At 51.1% G+C, this 21942-nt stretch overlaps 1 protein-coding gene across 3 annotated transcripts in view; it reads left to right on the plus strand.

Moving 5' to 3' along the window:
* Positions 1–21942, plus strand: part of SLCO3A1 (solute carrier organic anion transporter family member 3A1) — a 298277-nt gene that overhangs the window by 228513 nt on the left and 47822 nt on the right. For all 3 annotated transcript variants that reach the window (XM_047735586.1, XM_047735585.1, XM_047735587.1), the window contains exons 4-5: positions 1191–1454; positions 16695–16859. In XM_047735586.1, the coding sequence (XP_047591542.1) occupies positions 1191–1454; positions 16695–16859 (429 nt within the window). The remainder of the gene's footprint in view (positions 1–1190; positions 1455–16694; positions 16860–21942) is intronic.

Genomic DNA, 21942 nt, shown 5'->3' on the forward strand with positions numbered 1-21942 from the left:
CTCTTCCTGAGTGTTAGCCGAAGTCCTCAGGGAGAGCATTTACAAATGGTGAAGGACTGGTCCTGGTGTCCTTTCTCATCCCAAGCCTGTCCATCAATCTGGTCTGGGCCTGTAGTCCTCCAAGATCTTAGCTCATATGCCCTGCTCCCGTGTCCACGAATGTCCTCCAGTCCTCCAGAGGTATGGGATTATCATCAAAGAGACCTTTCTGAGCAGCCCATCTGAGAGTGCTCTATGAAAGAGAGTTATAGAGAAAGAAAAAAAAAAAAACCACCAAGGGGTAAGCTATAGTTTATGTCTTCATGACTTCAGCTAGCAAGTCCGAGAAATAATAGCACAAGACGACCAAACCACATGCACACTGCCTTTAAGCATTAAGTTGGCTGCAAAGCTTCTAATAAAGGACTGCCCCAAACCATAGGCCACAACCAAGATTTGAATTAACCTACCTGCTAGCAGTTTGGAAACCGGACCCTAGCTGTAAATACGGAGCTAAGAGTGTTTAAATGCCCAAGCACGTGCCATTATTCTGAGCACCTCGGATCTGGTGGGGCTCATTTGGCTTCCCCCTCCCCTCAGACTCCAGAAGGTACTGACACCATTGTCTTGGTCCTGTAGGTCAGTCAGTCAGCAAGGCACAGAGTTCAGATGGCTAGGCCGGGGTCCCGCAGGGAGAAGTGGCAGGATTTCCCTCCAGGTACCCTGGCTCTCAACTTCATTCTGTGCCATCCCTTACAATCCCCGAACCTGATTTGAGGCTGGGAGTGGGGTGTGGCTTGGGATTCCGGGTCGCTGCTTTTGGAGGGGTGCAAGTGAGAACCCACGGTAAAAGCAATAGACCCTTGTACTTCGTCCGCACACCTAGGCAGCTCTCCGGAGCCCATCAGCTCCAGCCTTAATTCCAAGGGTGTCTGGCTTCTCGCTGTTTTTGTTTAGACTGATAGAAATATAGGGTAGACAAGAAAATTAAGGAGAGAAAGCAATCAGCCTTCGGCTTTTGGAGAAACAGAAGCACTGATGTGGAAGGAAAGGCTGGCTTGTGGAGCATCCAGTCTCCCCGCCCCGCCTGCCTCCACACCCCTGAGGCCGTTTCCAGAGCCCCCTCCCGTCCGTGCACCTGACTGTGACCCTCAGCCGCATCCTGGCCCGACTGCATCCTCTCCTCCTGACTGTGCTTTTTACCATTGCAGGTAACCTGGACATCACTCCAGACGACCCCCGCTGGATCGGAGCCTGGTGGGGTGGCTTTCTGCTCTGCGGTGCCTTACTCTTCTTCTCTTCCCTCTTGATGTTCGGGTTTCCACAGTCTCTGCCCCCGCACTCAGACCCTGCCATGGAGAGCGAGCAGGCCATGCTCCCCGAGAGAGAGTACGAGAGACCCAAGCCCAGCAACGGGGTCCTGAGGCACCCCCTGGAGCCGGACAGCAGCGCCTCCTGCTTCCAGCAGCTGAAAGGTAGAAGCACCTCAGATGTGGGTGGCCAGAGCAATGGAGGGGGGTCGTCGAGGCCGCCGGGTGGGGAGGGGCCACCCAGGACAGGGTGCTGGGAGCTCAAGATACAGTCATGCTTATTTTGCATGGTTTGCCTTCTCTGGTCCAGTGCTCAGCGTCAGCCCTGAGAAGGAAATGACCTAATGTGTAAAATAAAAGCGGGGTGGCCACCACTCAGCGAAGGGGCAGCAGACCAGTCTCCCCAGCAGAGACCCCGGTGCTTAACAAAGCACCTGAGGCATAATAAGCAGATAGGTCTGCGGAAAGAAGGTTCTAGATGTCTTATGGAGCCCTTGGGCTCTTTCTGGCTGCTATGTGCCAGTGCGGTGTAGCAGGAAAGGACTGGGGAAGCAGGGCTTCCTTGCCTGACTGGGTCATTCTTCAGAAGCCGCATCTGAAAATGCATTTCCTTTGAGTTGCTGTGTCCTCCTGTCCCCTCCGTGCAAGATGTGCACCTCTGGAAGGAAGTATGAACTCCATCTTAATAACAGAGTCCCCCCGAGAAGGTGGCCAAGCTCTCCCAGTTGTTTTTAAAGGAAGCCAAACACATCTTTTCTAACAAAAATGGAATGATCCAGAATGAGAAGCATCCTCCCGCAAACCCCAGCCCCGGGTTGGTTCCACATTTGGCAAAGGGTCTTCAAGGCAAATAGTGTCGGCACAGCCTTGAGCCGCAGGGTGTCTGTCCCGGTCCCCTCCCCACCAAGACATCTGTGCCATTCTCCTGAAGTCCCAGGACCCCTCTTGGATCCCCTGGAGAACCTGCTGGCTTTTTGAAGTGGGCAGGAGCAAGGCTTGGGGCACCCCTCCCCTGTAGGCTGGTGTGGGAGGATGGGGACGGTCACCTCTTGGCAGGATCTGGATGCACCTGCAAATGGTGCCAGGGTGCCAGTGACCAGTTGAGAAACTGGGCACAAGTCTCTTTACTGAGCTTTTGTGTGACAAGGAGCACCCCTCCTCCACTGGAGAGGCTGGAGAGCCACAGGGAGGAGCCGGTCCCCACTCCGCTCTTCTCTCGAGCTGGGGTCATGAACTTCTCCATGCTTCGTTTCCACAAGTGAACAGGTTTCATAGTGTTCCTACATGATGGTGGGGCCGTGAGAATTAAAGCACCACCTGCAGAAGACGATCTGCTAATAGCGCCTGTGTGTCAGGGAGGGATCGGAAGAACTTGGGCAAATTCCCAGAAGGGACTAATTGATAATCTAATGTTATGTCGGAACCCATGTTCCGTGATCATTTCTACCAAAGTAGAAATTTGGAACTGTCCACGGAAGGTCTGCAAAGTTCTCTAAGTTCCAGAATTCCCGGGTAGGAGAATGCTACCCACTTTGTGTCTTTGGGGGTTGCCTTGGCTAGGACCCCCAGGAGTTTGTGCTTAATAGAAGAGCCCCCTCCCCCACACATACACACATGCACCCAAACAGCCAGGCAGGGGGCGATGCCTACTGTTTGTCTAATAGCGCAGGCGGCCACACAGAGTGTCCCAGCAACCGGATCTGCAGGAGTAAATGGGGCTGGCCCAAGTTGGCCTTGCAGGGGACACCCTGGACCAGAGCAGCCTTTCTGGGTCTTTCTTTGTCCCAGGGCGATGACAAGAGCTCCGATTGCAAGAGCTGAACCAGTCATTGCTTATCTTTCATCTCTGGGGATGCGAAGATGAAAACATACAATGGTGCCATCAAAGCACTCACCCATCCAGTGTGGGGACAGACCAGCAAGCCAGCAAAGGCAGCCCAGCGTGGAAGGGACAGCAGGGCCGGGCAGCAGAGGAGGTGATGGGCATACAGCAGACAGGGTGGGGAGCCCACATCTTGGGGCAGAGGCAGAGGCAGAGGGACATCATGGCTTCAGAATTCAGTTTTCATTAACCCATTTGTTCAGCATGTTCTGAAGTCCTCTGGGTTCCAGGGACACAGTGGTCACCCGGACGGCTTCTATTGTGGAGTTGTGTTGTAGCTGTGGGGGGTGGGGGGGTGCATACAGTAGGTAGAATTGAAGCAACAGCAGGGTGTGTGCTGAGCTGACAACGCGCAGATGGGTAGACAAGTCTGAGACTGGCTGTAGCCATAACGATCGTACGCTGGGCTCTCCTTCTACTAATTAATGATTTTTAATTAGAATTAGCCATTCCCGGAGGCAGTAGGTCTATTAATGGACCTAAAGAATGTCCCAGCAGGAAGGGAAGGCAGTGTGTCTAGAAGAATCCCCAGGAGACGGGATCCAGCGACGTGAACTATTATGCTAATAAACACGTTTTACATGCGCCAGCACATGGATTGGGGTGGGGGGGAGAATATGGTGGTTTACATCCGTCATTTTTCCACATGAGACCATGTCTTCGCCATGTGGATGTTTCCACCAAAGCGCCATGCGGTGTCACCCGGTGCTCCCAAAGTCTTTCTCCAGTTTGAGACCCCTGTGGTCTCCCCGTGTATATTTATGGGTACCGACGAGCCAAGCAGTGTTGTATATGGAAGGATTAACGTTGCTCTAAAAATATCTATGTTGCAATTTTGAATCTGTTCCATTGAGTTTGCAAATGGGTTTCTTCTTTGGCTCTCCGCCCGTGGGCCCTGCCATGCTCTGCAGATAGGGAAGGTCCCTGAGCAGAGCCAGTGTCCTGTGCCCAGAGCAGGTGCTCCGTCCTCCTCCCTGCTGGGACTGAGACTGTCTCCTCCGCTCCTGGGAGAGCACTGGGGCTGTTCCAATCCAGCTCAGCTGCTTCCTAATCTTGCAACCTTGGCGGTGGTGCTTAATTCCCCTTGGCTTTAACATATGGCATCTGATTGATATTATTCTTGTTTATAGACGAGGAAACCAAGCTCTGGTGACATAGGACTTCAGGCCCATGGCTTGCTTTTCAGGGCGCTCTCCCCAAACATGTGGGCCTTGAAGGTCTCTTTCTAACAAAGTTGGCCATCATGGGGTTTGCAACTCCTATAAGAAGAGAGAGAAAGCCCAGAGTGTTGTTGTTTTGTAACATGTAGAGAAGCTGTTACTTCCTGCACAGCCCACAAGTCCCCTTCTTGTAGTGACTGTCACATGACTGTTTAACAAAGCAGGCAGCAGGCAAACAAACTCTTGGGTTTGTTATCTTTCCGGGTGGGAGTCTGCAAACCCAAGACACATTTTTGCATCTTAGCTATACAACCAGATAGCTTTCCTTTTGTGCCCTGGCTCTGCAGCCCTCTTCCCCAGCCTTGTTCTTCAGAGCATTTTGCTGGTTCATCTTTCAGGACACCACCCCCCTCCCAGCCCCCTCTCATCCTTCCTTTGCGTCTAGCACCGTGTCTCCTCCTCTCTCTGTCGTCACTGTGCTGGGGAGGACAGCACCCACGTGACTTCCAGAATCTAGATGCTCAGAGTTTGCAGAATAGTTTATAAAAGTCTAGACCCAGAGGGAGGAAGGAATTGGTGGGACTGTTACAGACAAATGGACAGAATTACCACCAGCTAGTGTGTTAGTCTGTAGTTTATATAGAGACTCTCTGCTGTTGCCTACCCTCAGGGGCTGTGATGGTGGGGATCCAGGCTCCTCCAGTGGCCGTACTGTGTGCGCCCTCCTCTCTGTTGCTCTGTCTGCTTCCTTCAACGCATCAGGCACTCTCCTTTTTGTTCCCTTGTGGGCCTGGAACACCCTTCCTCTCTGGGTCCACTTCTGGACTAGACCCGGTGCCGCCTTCCAAGAAATCCCTCCCTAGAGCCCCACTGTGCCCCCCATGCCCAGTGTTGGATTAGCTTCATTCCTTGGTCATCTCCATGGTCCCTGCAACGCACCTGTCACCCCACCACCTGGTGGCTTCTCAGCTTGTCGGCCTCTGCCCAAACCTAGTGGGTTCTCCAGGGACAAAGCTTTCATGCATCTTTTTGTTCTGGTGCCTGGTACAGTACCTGGCACATGGGTGGTATTGGCTGAATGAACAAATGAACGAATGAATATTTTCTTGCCAGCTTGCACGCACACACGCATACACAAACACACACTGGCAGCGAACGTCAGTTTTCCACACACTGTCATATTTAACACCCCCCCACCCACCCCTATGAGGCTTTGGTACCATTTTACAGAGAAGTAAATTGAGGCTTAGAGACTGAAAGGCGAGGTGTTTGAGCCCTGGCAAGGGCCCCAGAGCCTGTCTTCTTCACCACCACATTCTAGTGCGTCTCGGAGCCATAAGTGAACTCTCAGAAAGGAGCAGTGGGGTGGGCAGGTGCTGGCCGACTTCAGCGGAGTATGCTTCAAGTCGAGCTGCTGGTTGCAACGGCACCGGCGTGCCCTAAAGCGGTGCGTCTTCCGGACGAGGCTACGGGCTAAAAGGGAGGGAGGAGCCCACTCCAGGCAAGTGTCAGTCCGTCCTGGCCCTCTGATGGGCCCTCTAGCTGGGATGAGTGTGACGGTTCCAGAGGTTTAAAATCTGCAGGCAGCGCCCTGCCTTTGATGGCTGGAAGAGAAGAGCAGTCAACGCTAAGCGCTCTCGTCTCCGTGCACTTCCCACTGACTGCCAAGTGGCCTCTTCCTGTCCCAGAAAAAGCCACACGGAGTGACAGCAGGGAACAGCTGAGCCAGCAGGGGTCGGTGCGGGGGGGGGTGGGGGGGTGGGGGGTGTTGCTTCAGGCTCAGGGGTTTCAGAGCCACCCCAACACGTGCAGAGTGGTTTATGAGTTCCCAAGCACATGTGGGGACGTCCCGCTGGGCCACCGCAGCCCAACTGATGAGCGAGTGGTCCTCCTCTCCGTGCCAGCCATCCAACACAGAGCTCGGGGTGCGACCTCATGGCCAGGTTGTCACCATTGCAGAGGATGCTGGGGGCACTGGGGTCCGGGTCTCACACACGCCCCACCGGGTGCCCCTCCGGGATCCACTGGACAGTTGATGAACAGACTGAGGGCCCGATTGAACCCAGTCCCTTCCCATGTCGGAGAACGACCCCTCTCCCTGCTCTGCTTGTTCCCTTTCCATGGGACGAGCCAGTCCAGTTGCCAAGGATGTTCACTTGCAGGGCAGGTGAATTCTGCCCGGGGCTTTACACTTTCCACCCTCCTCCCTCCTGCCCTCCTGATGCCCTCCGTCTCCGGGTTCTGCGGATTTTACCACCTGAATCTGTCTTCAGCCCACTCCGGGGTCTCCTGCAATCCAGCCCGCCCTCACCCCGCCGGGCAGTTCGCACATCATGATGGCGTCAGAATGCACCTGGTCCTGGGGCCACCTCGTGCTTAAAGGGACAGAGGCAGAGCCCTTCACAGGGCCTCCCAGTGGTGCTACTCTGCCCCTCCAGCCTCTTCTCACACCTTGCCACCCTGGCCCTCCACACCAGCCTCCCCTCCCCGGCTTCCTTCTAGCCCCCTGAGTTCCACAGGCTCCCTTCCTCCCTCCCTCCCTCCTAGGACTTTGTACTTGCTGTTCCCTCAGCTGGACTTCTGATCCCATCTTCAGGCTTTAGCTCACAGTCATGTCCCCAGGGACATTTCTCTGTTCCCAGCCCCACCCCAGGCATGTTGCTCTCCGTGTCACGGTCACGATGTTACCGTCATGTGAGCGATGATTCACTGAGCCCGTCCATGAGCTCCGTGCGGGCAGGGGCTGCCTCTGTTTGCACTCCTGCTCTCGTCCGTAGGTGCTCAGTATGTATTCGATAAACGGAGGGATACACGGATCACTGAAGGTGCGCTGACAAGCCTAGCACAGTTTGCTGCTTTCCTTCAAGCTGTCCTCCCCCCCCCACCCCGCCCCCGCCAGCCCCTCCTGGAATTTCGGCCTGGGTCTGACCCATCCATGCACACCTGTGTGGGGAGGGGCTGCCGGCCCAGTTGCTGAGGCTGACTTGCACTGGTGCCTCTGGGCTGTGTGAGTTCCCTGGCAAGTGTTTGTTGGGTTTGGGACAGGGTGCACATTCGTCCCCACCATTGTTCCTCTCGGAGCCTGACTCGTGCCTCTAGCTTCTGCAACTCTGCCAGACCTTCTCCACCCTCTGCCAGCTAGCAGTCCGTGTCTGCCACCTTTTCCTGAATGGTGGGTCTGTGCCTTTTCCGCATCACGTTCTTGTGAGGAGCCTGGTGATCTGAGAGCCCTTGTTCTGTAGGTTTGATGGCTGAATGATCACCTCATGTGGATTCCCCATTAAAATCTTCTTTCTTGATTCCATGGCCAGGGAAAGCATCTGCCTTCCCAAATGCTTGGAACCCTGTGCCAGGCTACGGTTCACATGCTGTCGTGTTTGCGGGTCCCCAGGACCTGTCTGGCCACAGGCATGTTCTTACCAGCACTGGAGGACGATATGCTGGGGCGTCATGTCTGGGAACAGCCCACAGGTGATTTCAGCACAGTACCTGAGACAACACGGGGGAGGGCACCTTGCCCAATGTCTGGCACACCGTGGATACCCCAGGAGTGTTTTTTGAAGGAAGGAAGGAAGGCAACAACTAGAGGATGACGTTTCCCTATGGGGGTTCCTTGGAACAGGAGTCCTTGGAGATGCTTAGGGGAAAGCAAATCAATAGGGGAGGGGGGGAAGGGTCACAGAGCCAGATAAGTTCGAGAAAATGTCTCTGTACTATTGATCCTCTCGGAGACCCATATGGTATATTCGAGTGTTAAAAGCCCTTGGAAGACCAGCTTTAAGGAAAGCTGGCTGGCATTGTTTTGCCCCATGTGATCCCAGAACTCTCTTGTTCACGTGAACTCTTTGGGCATTTAGGAGGTATTGCTAGAATGCAGGGGAAGGTGGTGAGGACCACAGGGGGTTCAAAGGATGTACTGAGTCCACCGGGAGGCCTTGAAGACAGGTGCATGAAGCCTGTAGCATTGTAGCCCTATCTGGAAGGATGAGCAGGATCCCTGTGGATGGAGAGAGAAGGGCTTCCTGGCTGGGGGGCAGGTACAAGCAGAGGCAGGGACAGAAATGCCCAAGGTGTGCATGGGAGAATCTGGTTTGGGGAAATAAGATTTAGGAAATTTCATGGTAGAAGCTGGCTGGTGTCTGTTCTGGGGCCCAGCAGCGTCCTGGCACTTGAGGCCACCCGGTAAGACTTCGGTAAAATTATGAATGAATGATGGAGGGCTTTTGCATTGCTCCTCCAAAGTGTGTGGACTCTATGAGTCATTGTTTCCCAACTAGGGGTTTGAGTCAGCATCCCCCCCGAGTGGGGCCCATACTCTGGCCCCACTCCTAGAAATTCTGATTCCACGAGTCTAGTGGGGAAGAGGGAGATGGTCCAGACACCTGGATGTCTTTAAAGTTATGAGGCAATTCTAAGTGAACCTCATCTTGAAAACAAATATGAGAACTGGTGTGAGTCCTTGGGGGGTTTTCCATCCAAGCTGTTTCTGCAACAGTTGTCTAGAAGGTAAAACGTGGGGAGGAGACCCACTCACGTAATAAGCTTGGGACACTCTGTGATGTGGTCCATTTGGAGGACCATAAGTGACATTAGCGCATTCAAGGCTCTGAGAAGATCTGCAGACCCAGCTGTTCAGGAGATAGCACCAAGGAGTCCAGGCTTGAGATGGGCATTTGTATCAGCTTGGGTGCGGAAATCCACCATTTCTTTTCTGAGCACTGCTCTCTGTCTTTCCAGCAGTGCATTCTCCTACAGGTAGAGTTTTCATGAATGCTGAATGCAGTCAGCCCTGCCGCCACTGGGGTGGCACATCGTGTTCCCAGACTCGTGTTCCCAGACAAGGTTCCTGGGGGCTGGCATGAAGTTGCAAAAGTAGCACTCTGCTTACAAGAAGCTTGCTTGCTTGCTTTAGTCCTTTTCTGTCTGCTACCTCAGACGGACACTACAGTTGGATCTGAAAGAGAGCTGGCTGCTTCCCAGGTTCCTTTCTCTGTCTCGGCCACCTGTGTTTCCGACTTCACCCTCTTGGGGGTCGCCAGTCCGGAACTGCAGGAGCTAGCCTTGCATCTGGGGGTGTCTGGGATCAAAGCAGCAAATGGGACCCCGTACCACTCTTTTTCAGGCCTTCTTGCGGCGTTGTAAGGAGCGGGGAATTTTAAAAAGAACCCATAGAACTGGCTGGCTCTGGGTTTCCTTGGCTGATCGACACCCCCTGGGCACACGGCTTGCAGTATAAATGCTCTTTTCCTGTGCTGATGGCTTCTGGTCTGTTTACTCAGACCACGAGCATCTCCATACAAGGGACATGTCACCTTCAGCCTGTTCCCAAAGACTTGTTTCACAGCTGGCAATGAGAGGGTGCCAGGAAGCTCCCCGAGTCCCTCGACAGCCCAGCACAGAGTTTGGGGGACAGTCTTATCTGCAGCAACGAGGTCACAGGGAGCCCGAGGCAACCGGTCTGGGGCCAGTGCACAGTAGGCACTCCCTTCCGGAAGCTTCCCAGCACCACAGGCTTCCCCTTCCACCCAGGCTTTTACCCACTGCAATCCAAGGCAATGATGTTTCTAGAATCTGCAGTGGAAATGGCCATATTTGCTAAGCATTCCCACTTCCACCGTGACCCACGAGCCTGTGGAATGTGGCCCATGGTGTGATCACGAACTGGTCCCTGCCTCCACAGTTAACATTTCTTTTGTCTTTCTTTCTTTCTTTCTTTTCTTCCTTTCTTTCTTTCTTTTTTTGTTTAAAGATTTTATTTATTTATTTGACAGAGATCACAAGTAGGCAGAGAGGCAGGCGGGGGCGGTGGGGGGGGAAGCAGGCTCCCCGCCGAGCAGGTAGCCTGATGCGGGGCTCGATCCCAGGACCCTGGGATCATGATCGGGGCCAAAGGCAGAGGACTGAGCCACCCAGGCACCCCTCACAGTTAACATTTCTTCAGAGATTGTGACAGTTACCTTTAGAGACAGCATTTTGTTTGTTTATTTATTTATTGAATTCTTTATTCCCTCTTGCATTGATGAAGCGTCTGCTCTCACCGGGCACCATGCCCACATCTCTGCGTGCAGGTGGCTCTTCACACGGGAGAGACAGGAAGACACCCCGGCGAGGGTGTTCGGGGACACATGGGTGCAGTGATGACAGGCTGTACCCGGTACAGGGGGACCAGCTGTCAGACATTCGTGCCGTGCCAGGAGATGTCATGTTTCCTAGGATTCACCCTACTTGGGCTTTGATCTCGTGCATGGTGATGTTTTTCCACACCTTTGTTACTACTCCCTTCCTCTTCCTCTTGGTTTGGGTCATGACCCGAAGGCTATCGTGTATTTCTACCCCCTTCCCCCCCACCCCCCCGCCGTCCTGCTCCTTCTGCTCTTGGGTCCTGTGCTCTGGGAAGTGCTTGTGATGACTTACTGTTCAGAAAGACACTTTTCCGTTGATTCAAGTCCCCATCCAGAAACCTGAAGATTTAGGGATCTGGGGTGCAGGCAGACCTCGAGTTTTGCATTCTGGGAGTGTAGTTTTTGCAGCCGCTCAGGGAAGCTTTGGTTTCCTCGTGTCTGAAATGAGACAGTAAGACAGTCCCTGTTGTGATAGCTGTGGAGGTGACACAGGGGACCCTTAGTGCGGGGCCCATCTGACTCCAGTTGCCCAACAGACGTCGGCTGTCACTGTCCTAATTACAGAGCAGTCACACACACTGGTTCCATCTCCCCTTCTTGGAAGCATTAACCGTGAGTATTGACAGCAATGTTATTAAAGAAAAAAAAAGGTCAAGGCCAATTTCAGTAGAGAGCCCGAGGGCTGAAATATCTCTGAGTCAAGTGCAATACAGTCGAGCACAGTGAGCACTTCCCAGGGCACTTCCAGTGCCCAGGAAGGAGGGGGCGGACAAGGATTTGTGTCCCCGACCCCCTGACCCATCTAGCTCTCTGCAGGAGGTCGTCCCTGTCCTTGGGAAGCCAGTGGCTCCCACGGCAGTTCCCAAGAGTTCCACTCACCTACCCAGTCTCCCCCCAGCCCTGCTAACTCATCACATCCGTTCACACACACACATTTTTACAGCAGGTCTGACGTCCTGGCCTCCCAGCTCGAGGGCTCCCTCCCCCTCGTAGCCAACAAGAGCTTCTGTTGTATTAATCATCATCGTGCTCACCTTACCCGAGTGGCAGAAGCACTGGGTCACCTGTTCTGCATTCATGGGTCTCATTTAATCTTTGCAGCAATACATGGGACGGAGTGGTATGCTTCGAGCACAGACCTACTCAGTCTTGAAGATAGAATTCAGGTCCCAGTGACCTGACTCCTCAAATCTTATTTTATACAACCTTGCTCAGTCAAACTTACCTGCAGCATAGAACTCTTCCCCTTTGGGCTCGGCAAGCCTTTTCTTTATCCTGTTTCCCTCCCTTCCTGTCCTACCTCTCCTTCTCCAAAAAATGAGGACTAAACCCTTGAGTCCTTTTCCCCAGCCCCAGCAGGAATTTTTATGTGCTTTCTAAGCATTAAGCTGCTTTGGTCTCTGCATGTCCAAGACCAAGAGCAGAGCTTCTGAAAACCCAAACCAGAATTACACCCAGGCTCTGAGCACGCTCTGGGGCAGCAGGTCCCACGGTTTGAGTTTTCACCATGCTTTCCTAACCGTGGGACCACTGTCTGCCTCGGTTTCCTTACGTGTAAACGGAGGCTGTCCATAGCCCCCAAGAACACAGGTCTGTTGGGAGAATTATGCGATTGGATGTTTTGATGGTCAGAACAGTACGGCCCCCAGCTAATGCTCTGTCCCTGGCAGCCCTCACACCCTCTCCAAGCCTGCCTTTCTCCCTCCTGGAGGACTTACATACACGTTTTCAAGAAATCTCAATTCTACAGGAAAGTCTTCGAAAGGCAGCAGTGGAAAACCTGTTTTCCCTGAGAAACTACCCCGCTGCCGTTTGCCACTTGGTGCCAGCCCGCCTCCTACCCCAGCTCCCAGCTTCTGAGGCAGAATCACTAGGTGGAAGTGATTGGCTAAGGGGGACCATGGTGTTCAGCGGCCTCGCACGGCCTTGGTTCATCAGTTTCTGTGTGTCTGGGCCACCTCGTTACCTGCTGCCTCCTTGAAGGTTAGAATTTTATGGGTTTAACAACCCATTTGAATGAAAAAGCTTGAAATACAGGGATAGCCCTAGGTTCGAGCTAATTAATACCCCTTTTCAAATTGGGGTTTTGGAGGGTAGGCTGAACCTTTGATAGGAATCTTCGGAGAGTGCTAGCAAGTCATCGCAATAAAACCTAGGATGGAAGGGAGGAACCTTGCAGCAAAATAGCTAGACGCGAGAGGAATCCGTCATTTCTGGCAGCGAATCGGGTTGATAGAGGGAAAAAGAGAATGTTCTTCATGCAAATAAGGTCCACTGAGCTTTCCCTGGGCCTTCCGTCAGAGGATTCTCAAACCTAATGATTTTCGCATCTAATTCAACATGAAATTAGTCATTAGATATTAAGACAAAAGCAGGCAGCTCTCCGATCTCAACAAAGCATCCTCCCACTGAAGTGGAATTAACTCTGGAATAATTAAAATGGTTGCTGAAGTATGAAAACACTCCATTAGCTGGAGTTGCATTGTCGAGATGTGCCCTCCCTTTACCCCCAGGCTGTCGCGATGGCCATGATCAAGGGCAAGGAGATACCAAGACCCAAGTAATGGGATCACACTTAAATCCTTTTTGGCGCAGTTTCTGAGCCGGAGAGCAGAGTTTCCAGTTGGAGGGCACAGTTTCATTTGGAAGCAAGTGTGGCTGTCATGCTTCTTTCTAAGTCCCCATCCGAATGGACGACACCCTAACAAAGGAAATGAAGCCTACAATGAAAACTCCGGCAGAGGATCATTTTCCTGGAAGGACCCCAACCTGCCTACTGGTTGTTGGCAGTGTTTCCACAGTTCAGATATCTTAATTCCAAAAGAGCACAATGGTGAAGCCACAGTGTTTTGATCTGCCAAGACATAAACCGGTGGCAGCTTTGACATTCATTTACCAGGAGGCGCCGTGGTCAGCAGATGTGGTCCGGACCCGTCTCTTTGCAGTGTGGAAGGACACAGTCAACCAGTCCCTTATCACAGGGACAGTACACCGTCACAGTGTGCCACACGCCATAGCAAATCAGCCCCCACTCATTAGCAGAGATTTCAGATGATGGCGTCTTAATATCCACTGGGCTTTTGTGTTCAAAGACGGAAACTGCATTACCCTCTGTTTACACCCAGTGTATTCGTCTTTGGCATTTCTCGAGCAGTCCACGTTTTTAGACATTACAGAGCCAGCAGGCCTTTAAATATTTGTACAATTCTTTAAAAATAACGTTAACAGGAAGATTTCGCAGCATTTAAAAATATTTTTAAGTGGGGACGCCTGGGTGGCTCAGTTGGTTAAGCAGCTGCCTTCGGCTCAGGTCATGATCCCAGCGTCCTGGGATCGAGTCCCGCATCGGGCTCCTTGCTTGGTGGGGAGCCTGCTTCTCCCTCTGCCTCTGCCTGCCATTCTGTCTGCCTGTGCTCGCTCGCTCTCTTCTCTCTCTGACAAATAAATAAAATCTTTAAAAAAAAAAAATATTTTTAAGTGTAACCACTTTTTGGCATTTATTTGAACTGACATTTTTATTTTTTAAGATTTTTGTTTATTTACTTGAGAGAGAAATAGTGAGAGAGAGAGAGAGAGAGCACAAGTTGGGAGGAGAGGGACAAGCAGGATCCCTGAAACAGGGAGCCCAATGTGGGGCTCGATCCAGGACCCTGAGATCATGACCTGAGCTGAAGGCAGACACTTAACTGAGCTACCCAGGTGCCCCTGAACTGACATTAAAAAAAAAAAAAAAAAAGAAAGTCTTGTATGCTTAAACCCTGCAAAAATAAATAAACAAAACACAGGTAAAGTCCAGTGCATTTTGGGGGTGGGGGACGGGAAGCAGGTAGAATTGAACGAATACTGTAGACTTAAAGTTTCTGGGCTTTTGTGTCGTGTGTGTGTGTGCTTGTGCACGGTTATATCATCCGAGAGTTGACTTCCTAAGGTTTTAGTAAATTTTGTGAGAAACTATGACAGAAAAGGCCATCACCTCTGGTTGTTTCTTAGTTGGGATGTGGGATCTGCTTGCTCAGCCCACTGTGATTCTGAGCTTCTAGTCGTCTGACTCAGTTCATTCCCATAACTGAGTTCTTTTATCACCTCGGAAGACCTTGAAGTCCCTCCCCTTAGATTTTCATGTTTGAAACTTGGTATCTTTCATGGAAATGATACATCTTGAGCAGTGTGTATCTGCCATTTACTGACCCATTGTTCTGCCATTTTGATTTATTGAGCTTGTCTGTTAACATTATTAAAAACTTATGTATCCCCTATTATTATTTTATTCTAATTAGCTGGGCCACTTAGAGGTTTCATCTCCTAGGAGATGAGATTGACTGTGTAATTAGCTCTCTTCTTTAGGACAGCTGGCTAATTCATCACTTTGGAATGCGGTGTTAGATTCCCTGCTCACCTGTTTATGTGCTATGACCACGAGTACCTACGGGTTTTTTCCTAGACTTAGAATAATACTGGCTCCATCTGGGACTCAGTTTTATCTTTTCTGTTTACACAGGTGGAAAGTAGACCCCATGCCAAATATCCCATATCATTATGATTACAGCGGAACAGACTTCCCCCAACTGTAGTCCCCAATCCATCACTTTTTGCCTTATCTGCTTACCACCTGTGCTGTTATTTATATAAGACTTCTCTTTAAATTACTTCAAATCTACCTGTTTTAACCTGGCATCGTTTTAAGCTGCGAGAGCCGTGAAACCACACATTGCTGTATCAGTTTCGTTTCCGTTGACTTTTTTTGCAAGTACACATTAAAATAATGGTGTATACATTAAAGCATTGGGGTCGTCCTGGTTCCTGTACCTGAAGAGCCCCTTGGCCTCCTACCAGGATATGTCATTGATTGCATTCAAAGGATTAAAAAACTCACATTTTTTTTAAAGCACCGACGTAAGTGGGGAATCTTAAGTGGTTTACGAAACCACATACTTCGAGAAGAATAGAATATAATAAGATATGATCAAAATGGATGACCTCAGCAAGAGCTGTTTTCCGGCTCTTGTGGTACTTCATGTAGCACAAGCCATGAGGTGCTTCTGCCCATCCTGAGTTCTCACCTGAGCCCAGGGCACTAGGCTGTGTGGGCAGCTTCTTCCAGGTGGGACTGGATGATGAAAAAAGCCCATCTGAGGATGAGGGAAGAGATGCAGGAAAGGTCTGGGGGCAGAGCGTCCCAGGAGAGGGAGGAGGAGCCCCTAGTGCTAAGGGTTCGGTAGAGAGGACCCGTGCAAGGCAAAAAAGAGCAGGAGCGGGCAGGCTGGACTGGAGGGAGAGGGGGCCGGGCGGGAAGTGTCATCGATTGCTAAGGGGCAGACCGTGGCTGTTGGGCCATCAGGGAGTTCTGAGCAGGAAAGTGATTTGAGTTGATCCCACTGGCTACCATGTAAGAAATGATTATGGCAGATTGAGAGTGAAAACCAAGACCCCAAGTTGGGTCTCTCTAGGAGTCCCGCATGGGAGAGCTCATGGAAGCTTTTGCCGGGGAGGTGACCCCAGACCAGTGAGAAGAGGTGGGGTTTGATTCAGCATATTTGTGTGTGTGTATATGTATGCATGCACTAGAATTCCAACTTTTTTCTTGACGCCTGTTAAGATTAAATATATTTTCTTAACACACCTAGAGAGTTATAAATATCTATCTCAGGGGGCACCTGGGTGGCTCAGTGGGTTAAGCCTCTGCCTTCAGCTCAGGTCATGATCTCAGGGTCCTGGGATCGAGCCCCGAGTTGGGCTCTCTCCTCAGCAGGGAGACTGCTTCCTCCTCTCTCTCTGCCTGCCTCTCTGCCTACTTGTGATCTCTGCCAAATAAATAAATAAAATCTTTAAAAAATATATTTATCTCAGGTCGATGGCTATATATGCTTAGATACACTGGTGCAACATAATTTATAGTATATAATTACATTTTTTTTCCTTTGAGAAACAAACCCAGACTCTCTTGGGGAGGATGGAAATAATTTGTCACTGCTTATAAAATATTTCAGTGTCTCCAGTAAACCCAAGAAAACCCTAACCCTATTATAGTAGTTCTCTGTTAATTGTCAGAATATCTGCAGATCCCTTGAAGCCAGAGTTTTCACGCTTTGTGGGTGGCTTACCGGTTCTAGGTTCCAGCCTGAGTCACTGGGTGACTCCCAACGCCGCTTACTGAGATGGACAAAAGTGTGTCGAGGAGGAACTCTGGGGGCAGGAAGCCTGGCAGCACTGCATGTGACCCTCTTCTTCTCTCTCCCTGCAGTGATCCCGAAGGTCACCAAGCACCTGCTCTCAAACCCTGTGTTCACCTGCATCATCCTGGCCGCCTGCATGGAGATCGCGGTGGTGGCTGGCTTTGCTGCCTTCTTGGGGAAGTACCTGGAACAGCAGTTCAACCTTACCACCTCTTCCGCCAACCAGCTGCTCGGTGAGTCTGCTTTTTCATCCCAACCGCCCCCCAGGAGGGCAGAGGGCTGCTGCATCCACAGCAGCAGTATTCTTGGGATATGTGCGCGGAAGGAATTTTAGAGTCTATTCTTGCGTTAAGATTTGCCGAGAGGATGTGATAAGAAAGAGCTAAGATATAAAATATGCATAGGAAGCATTGCAATAGGCCAGGAGATCAGTAGATTGGTATGAACTGCAGAATTTGGGGGAAGATAAGATGAAGGAAGAGGGACATCAAGACCTATCCAGAAAGGTTAGCAGGCTGTGGTCAGGCACATAAAAAAAGTAAGAATGTTCTTGACAGCGTGAAATGCATAGTCCACAAATATAAAACTTGGAAGCCATACACTCCCTTCCTGACCCCTGTCCACGGCAGACATAATTAATGGATCATGGCACTCCATCTCCCCAAGTGCAAGCATGGCCTTACCATCCTTCTCAGTAGGAGACTGTAGGCATCTCCACTGTTTGGAGTGGTCATGGTAAGGAAAACCAGTTTACCCTTGTGGGAAGCAGCATTATTTACATGGAGTTGGGAAATAACCTCACGCCTGACAAGGGAGACAGAAGAGTCAAGGACGCCCATGTTTCTGGCTTGGACAGCTGGTGGCGCCATTTTGGAAACCTGAGAACCTGGAAACAGTAGAGAAGAATCAGATCCGTGAGGGAGATTATGAGATCACATTTGAAGTTGCTGAGTGTGAGACACCTGTGGTGTGTCTCTGTGGCATCCTGTACTCGGGAGGGGCTCGGGAAGGAGACCCCATGGAGGAGTAGAGGTTTGCTCGCATCGGGGTACATCCGGGTGGAAGTGGAGGACATGCGAGTGTAAGCTATGCAACAAGAAAGTGAATTGGAAAAGAAGAGTAAAATCCCAACCGTGAGGAAACACAGGAGTCCGAGGGGGAGTCGGAAAGAAGCCCACAGGTCATGGGAGTCAAGGGAGAGATGATTCCCAGGAGGAAGCGGGCAGCTGCGTGGGTGTGCACGCACAGTGAGGGCTGTGGCTTCACCATTAGCGACAACCACCGGGACGTCCTCCAGCCTGTGTCAGAGCTGTGTCCAGGAAGTGGCCGTGAGGAGCCCATGCTCTATGTGGAGAGCAGCCCCCAAGAAGGAAGGAGTGGCCTGCAGCTTCAGGACACTGTCCCACAGTTCAGCTGTGGAGCAGCAGAGCGGGACCACACCAGGTGTGTGTCTTTGTGTCTGTGGAGGGGGAGTGGAGGAGATGGTGTGTTGCTAGGGAACATGAGCAGTTCGCTAAGCAGAAGGAAAGGAGCCAGCAGAAAGGGATTTGCAGGAAAGAGAGGGATGTGGATGGACAGCCCTCGGCAGAAGAGCTCATGGGTTCTACCAGTGCAGAGAAGGAGAGAGGCATGAGTCTGGCCACTGAGACTACCGCCGGTACGGCCCTGTATGGAGAGAGAGCTCTGGCCCCATGAATGACCTTCTCTGGAAAGTATGGGGTCAGATCGTCTGCTGAGAGCAAAGGTCTCCTTCAACACTGCCTGTTTCTTCACCTCACAGCCCATTAGCAAATTTAAAGGTGCTAACCCATCATGAGTCACCAGGAAAACACACATGAAGACCACACTGAGCTGCCACTACGCATCCACCCGACTGATAGTACCAAGTGTTGGTGAGGCTGTGGAGCAACTGGAACTCTCGTACACGGCAGGTGGTGTGATCACTCTGGACGGCTCTCGGACAGCACCTCTGAACAAGCCTTTTGTTTTTCTGCTGGGATCCATGTGTCCCAGTTGTGGGCGTATACCCAACAGAAATGAATGCTCAAGTCCACTGCTTTAGATCTGCATGGTAACTGCATTCAGAGCAGCCTAGGGCACTAAAACCCCAATTGGATGCCACCTAGACGTCTGTCAAGGGGAGAATGGGTAGATAAATGATAGAATGTTTGCACAGTGCTGCCACACAGCCTGAGAAAGCAGGCATTTTCGTACCTGCCTCCGTGTGGATGAACCTGACTGAGTTGAAAGACGTCAGGCACGAAAGAGGACATATTTATATGAGTTTAAAGAGGGAAAAGTTCATTAAAGTGATAGAGGCCATGATGATGGGAACTATCCTTCTGGGAGGGGGAGGGGGGCAGCAGCTGGGGAGCCTTCCTTGGCTGCTGGAAATGTTCTGAGCTTGATCTGAGTGGTGGTTCTAGGGGTGTATACAGATGCAAGGATTCATTGGCTGTTCGCTTAAGCTGTGTGCACTTTCCAAGACATAATGTATCTCAACTAAAAAAAAAACCTAAAAGCCTACTACGATGATGCAGCTGGGTCATAGCGTCTCCTTGGGAACTGTGAGGCTTGTGCAAGGCTAATTTTTCTTTTCTTTTCTTTTCTTTTTTTTTTTTGTAATAAAGCTTTACCATCCTTTTTTTTTTTTTTTTTTTTGGTCAAGTGTCACTTTCAAGAAGTATTAGCAAAATGCAGGCAGCCCTCTATTACCTGTCTGGAAGAGAGAGGGTAAAGCGGGTCTCTTTATAATTAAAGTCATAACTTCTTGGTTGTACCTGGGGTGTCTCTGGTTTTGCCCTCCAGCAGCCCGAGCTGCTCCGTTTCCTCCTCATTTCTGGGCTGCCATTCTCACGTTCTCGCTACATTTGCACAGTTGCTTCGGCTTCGGGCTCGGGTTCTATCTCAGAACAGTTTCTATCGACAAACCAATCAATAGCCTTCAGAGCAGAAGATCAAAAAAACAATCTCGCCGTCCTGCACCTATTTCTTTCTCCGTGACTCTGTCTGTCAGAGTGCCTGGCAGGGGAGGACCTTCTCCGGCAGTGCAGAGGCCACCTGCTGAGCCATCTGTCAGTCTGTCTGTCTGACAGACCACGCAGGTAGCATACACGCATGCATGCACAGCCTCTCCCGGTGCCCTGCTCGGGTCCTCACTCTAATCAGCATGGACCCTGCAGGGCTGGCTGCAGCCCAGGCTGGCGCTGGGCATTCAGGGGACAGAGACGGACACTGGGAGCTCCAGGCAAGGCTTGCCTCAGAAAGTCCTCAGCTCCTGCAGACCCAGAACCTGGGGCCCACGCAGTCACCCAGGGGCATCGGCGCAGGGCTCTGGGCCACCCTGGAAGCCATTGGCAAATGGGGCAGAGTCTGGAGAAGAGCAGCACAGACGATTAAGGCGCTGATGGCATGGATTTATGCGCAAAGATAAAAAGGGCCCAATCTGCATAGGTTAGCGTAATGAGGATGTGGAGTTTCACAGAAGTTCTGATAACTGAATGCCAAGGCTGCACACACATCAGGGAGGAAGAGAGCAGCCGGATGACTGGTTGGGAAAAAAGGTGCTGAAAGACTGTTATTGCCATAGTTACCGTCCTCACCAGGTGATGCTCCCCACGGTCTTCACTAGGAAATGAAACAAAGCACAGGTCTGTTCTCTGGGCGTGGGCATGTCCTCACCAATATGCATGCACACGGATCCAGCCTGCTCCCCACTTATCCATCCCAAAAAGAAGCCTTGAGTGCCCACTCTGTGCTAGGCACGGGAAACCGTGCCAGACTGAAGAGGACAGTAAAGGTTCTTACGCTGGGGGAAGCTGCATTTCAGAAGGGAGATAGTGAACAAGAAACAAGACCAAAAATGAATAAGGCAGCTTCAGATGAGGGGGAGAGCCATGAAGATAATAAAATGGGGTGAGGACTGATAGGGAGCCCCTGGGTGAAGTATAGGGTCACCCTAGTTGGTGTGGTCTGGGAAGGCTTCTCTGAAGGGGGTACAGGACCAGCCAAGGGGAGACTCAGAACAAGAATGTCCCAGGAGAGGGTGCCTGGGTGGCTCAGTGGGTTAAGCCTCTGCCTTTGGCTCAGGTCGTGATCTCAGGGTCCTGGGATCAAGTCCCACATTGGGCTCTCTGCTCAGCAGAGAGCCTCCTTACCCCCCACCACCTCTGCCTGCCTCTCTGCCTACTTGTGATCTCTCTCACTGTCAAATAAATAAATAAAAATCTTAAAAAAAAAAAATTCTTTAAGAATGTCCCAGGAGAAGGACCAGCATGTGCAAAGCCTGGAGGTCTGTATGGGTTTGGCCTGTCCCAGGGAGAGAGAAGAGGCTCACTGGGCCAGGGGTGAGCAGAAGGAACAATGTGGGGGCTAGATCATGAAGGTAATTTCTTTTTCTTTTTTCCTTTCTTTCTTTCTTTCTTTTTTTTTTTCCTTAAAGGTTTTATTTATTTGACAGAGAGGGAACACAAGCAGGGGGAATGGGAGAGGGAGAAGCAGGCTCCCTACCGAGCAGGGAGCCTGATGTAGGGCTCAACCCCAGGCCCTGGGATCATGACCTGAGCCGAACGCAGACACTTAATGACTGAGCCACCCAGGCACCCCATGAAGGTCATTTCTATATCAAAACCAGAGAAAACCAAGCATAGGTATTCCAAGAGGTTCAGATAATACAGAGATATCCTGTGTTTCATTTAAATGTGACTTGTGCTATTTTCTTGCAGAGCTCAGGCTTCCTGATTATGTCTTTCTTCCCCTAATATTAAAATTAATTTGCATGCCCTTAGCACATACCAGCTGGTTGATGTAGCTGATTGACCTCGAGGTCTGCTGATTGGCAAAGAGAGGAGACAGCCTAGACTGGGAAACTGGCCGTGCACTGCCCACACAGTGGATAAATGACGCATCGTAATTTAAAGCTGAGTTTTAGATGAAGCAAATCAGGGCAGAGCAAAGCCAAACGGGAGGTTGGAACCCTAGGATCACTTAGTCCTTCTAAAATTCCTCAAGTCTCGGAGAATCAGAAATAACAAGTCTATGGTCCCTGCTGCCTTGCAGATAGCTCTGTTTATAAGAAGGGAAAATTTTATGCCAATGACTCACCAAGAGCTACAAAACATATTGATTGGAAGGATGCTCCTTCCTGAGAGGTCTGGGAGTGGGTTAAAATGCCGTCTGCACGGGCTGCTGAGTCCTGGGGCCTTTGTTCAAACAGCCACCAGACCCTTCCAGGAAGCCCTCCTCAGCTAACGAGGAAAGGGGAGAAAATCCCCAAATGATCTTGAGTCCCCTTCCCTACCTCCCCTCAAAAATGCA

The sequence above is a fragment of the Lutra lutra genome, chromosome 7, assembly GCF_902655055.1.
Source record: "Lutra lutra chromosome 7, mLutLut1.2, whole genome shotgun sequence".
Taxonomy (NCBI): domain Eukaryota; kingdom Metazoa; phylum Chordata; class Mammalia; order Carnivora; family Mustelidae; genus Lutra; species Lutra lutra.